This window comes from Frankliniella occidentalis, unplaced genomic scaffold (genome assembly GCF_000697945.3).
Source record: "Frankliniella occidentalis isolate FOCC.00 unplaced genomic scaffold, Focc_3.1 Scaffold2, whole genome shotgun sequence".
Classification (NCBI taxonomy): domain Eukaryota; kingdom Metazoa; phylum Arthropoda; class Insecta; order Thysanoptera; family Thripidae; genus Frankliniella; species Frankliniella occidentalis.
Genome location: NW_026267132.1, coordinates 4,513,180 through 4,514,721, shown reverse-complemented (window position 1 = coordinate 4,514,721; position 1,542 = coordinate 4,513,180). Strand labels below are relative to the sequence as shown.

At 54.9% G+C, this 1,542-nt stretch overlaps 1 protein-coding gene across 1 annotated transcript in view; it reads right to left on the bottom strand.

Annotated features, from left to right (window-relative positions):
• LOC113211638 (steroid receptor seven-up, isoforms B/C) overlaps positions 1-1,542 on the bottom strand; it is a 100,109-nt gene that overhangs the window by 89,769 nt on the left and 8,798 nt on the right. Inside the window, exon 2 of the mRNA XM_026430081.2 lies at positions 93-242. Coding sequence (XP_026285866.1) covers positions 93-242 — 150 coding nt within the window. The remainder of the gene's footprint in view (positions 1-92; positions 243-1,542) is intronic.

Here is a 1,542-nt window from a genome sequence, read left to right as displayed (position 1 = left end):
CAGCACTTTCTCTTTCGTCCAAATGACCGGGCCGGCGCGGCCAGCAGCGGGACCCAAGGCGCAGCCAATAAACAGGAAAAGATTCCACTCACCTTCCCTCCGCATGCCCATCTTTAAACATTTCTTGAGTCTGCAGTACTGGCACTGGTTTCTGTGGTGCTGGTCTATCGGACAGTTCCTGTTCCCCCGGCAAGAGTACGTGAGATTCCTCCGTACACTCCTCTTGAAGAAACTTTTACACCCTGGAACAGACAAGAACAACAACATTAGCGGTCGTGTATACTACGCCATCAAGCACACTCAAATTGAGAGGGGAGGGCACGCAACGCCGCAGCGCAAAGCAGAGTCAAAATCGAGCCGAATTTGGCAATAAATTCTGCGAGATTGAAATTCAAGACATGGTGCACGCCCGCACGCCCTTCGAGGAGGGAGCGGCGGGAGCGGGGATAAATCCGCAGCCGGTCTGCGTCGCCTGTGTCCAAGAGGCATAAAAGAGCAATTTCAAAACTTGAATCGACATTCTTTTGTTGGACACGAGCCCTATAGAAATCTGGGGACGGCCAGCATCCCTCTTTCATCCTTCGCTCCAGCAGCCTCCCGTCGCTGGACCCACTCACACAGACACACATACACAATCATACACGTACAACACACTCGCGGAGGCGAGCACTCCTTCTTTCACTCCACATTAAACCGATTCCGAGGAACGTCGTAAAAAACGCAAGGATTGTCACGGGGCACTCCGTTGTCACTTGGAACACCTTCAGCGCCCGTTTATATCCGAGTGGGGCGGTGCTTTCAATATCACAGACAGAACATTGATCGGCATAAAACAAGAACGTTTTTGATCGCGCTGTGGTGGAGGTCAAGGTGCAGAGACTTAGACGCTGGACAGGACAAGGGCGTAACTGAGCCAATCACCAGCCAGCGTGACCTTTGACCCCCCCCCCCCTCCCCCACCTAGAGCAGCGTTGTGGACATAACGTTACGAGGGGGCATCCCACTACCTTTTAATTGCATCGCCATAATTTTCCCGAGTGTACCAACAAACGTGCTGAGTAACAGCACACCTATACCGGCCGGCGCACCGCGGGGGACCAGGGGGACCCTGTGGGGGACCGGGACCCCGAGAGGGGCTTAAAGGGGCCCGGCGCGGGGCCGGCGAGGGTCCACGGGGGCCCACGGGTCACAGCGGGGCGGCGCCCGGCCGAGGGCCCCGGGCTGGGGCCGCCGGGGCCCCGCGCGGGGGGCGGGGGAGGCAGGCGCACCGGCGCACACTTCTCATTACGCTTATCAAGATGCTCAAACTTCTATATACGTAGCTTCCTCACGTTTTGCTTTGCGGCAGAGTATGCTGGGGGCAACCCAAGCGATATCGTATTAGCGCGAATGCTTTTGCAAAATGTTACAGGCACACGTAAAAAAGTAGACACACTAAAGCTGATAAGCCCTTTATAATTAGTCCCAAGCAAATTGAGTCTTTGAGCACTTCTTAACCTGTTGCAAATCCGAGTGACAAATTTATTGAATACTGTCGCATTG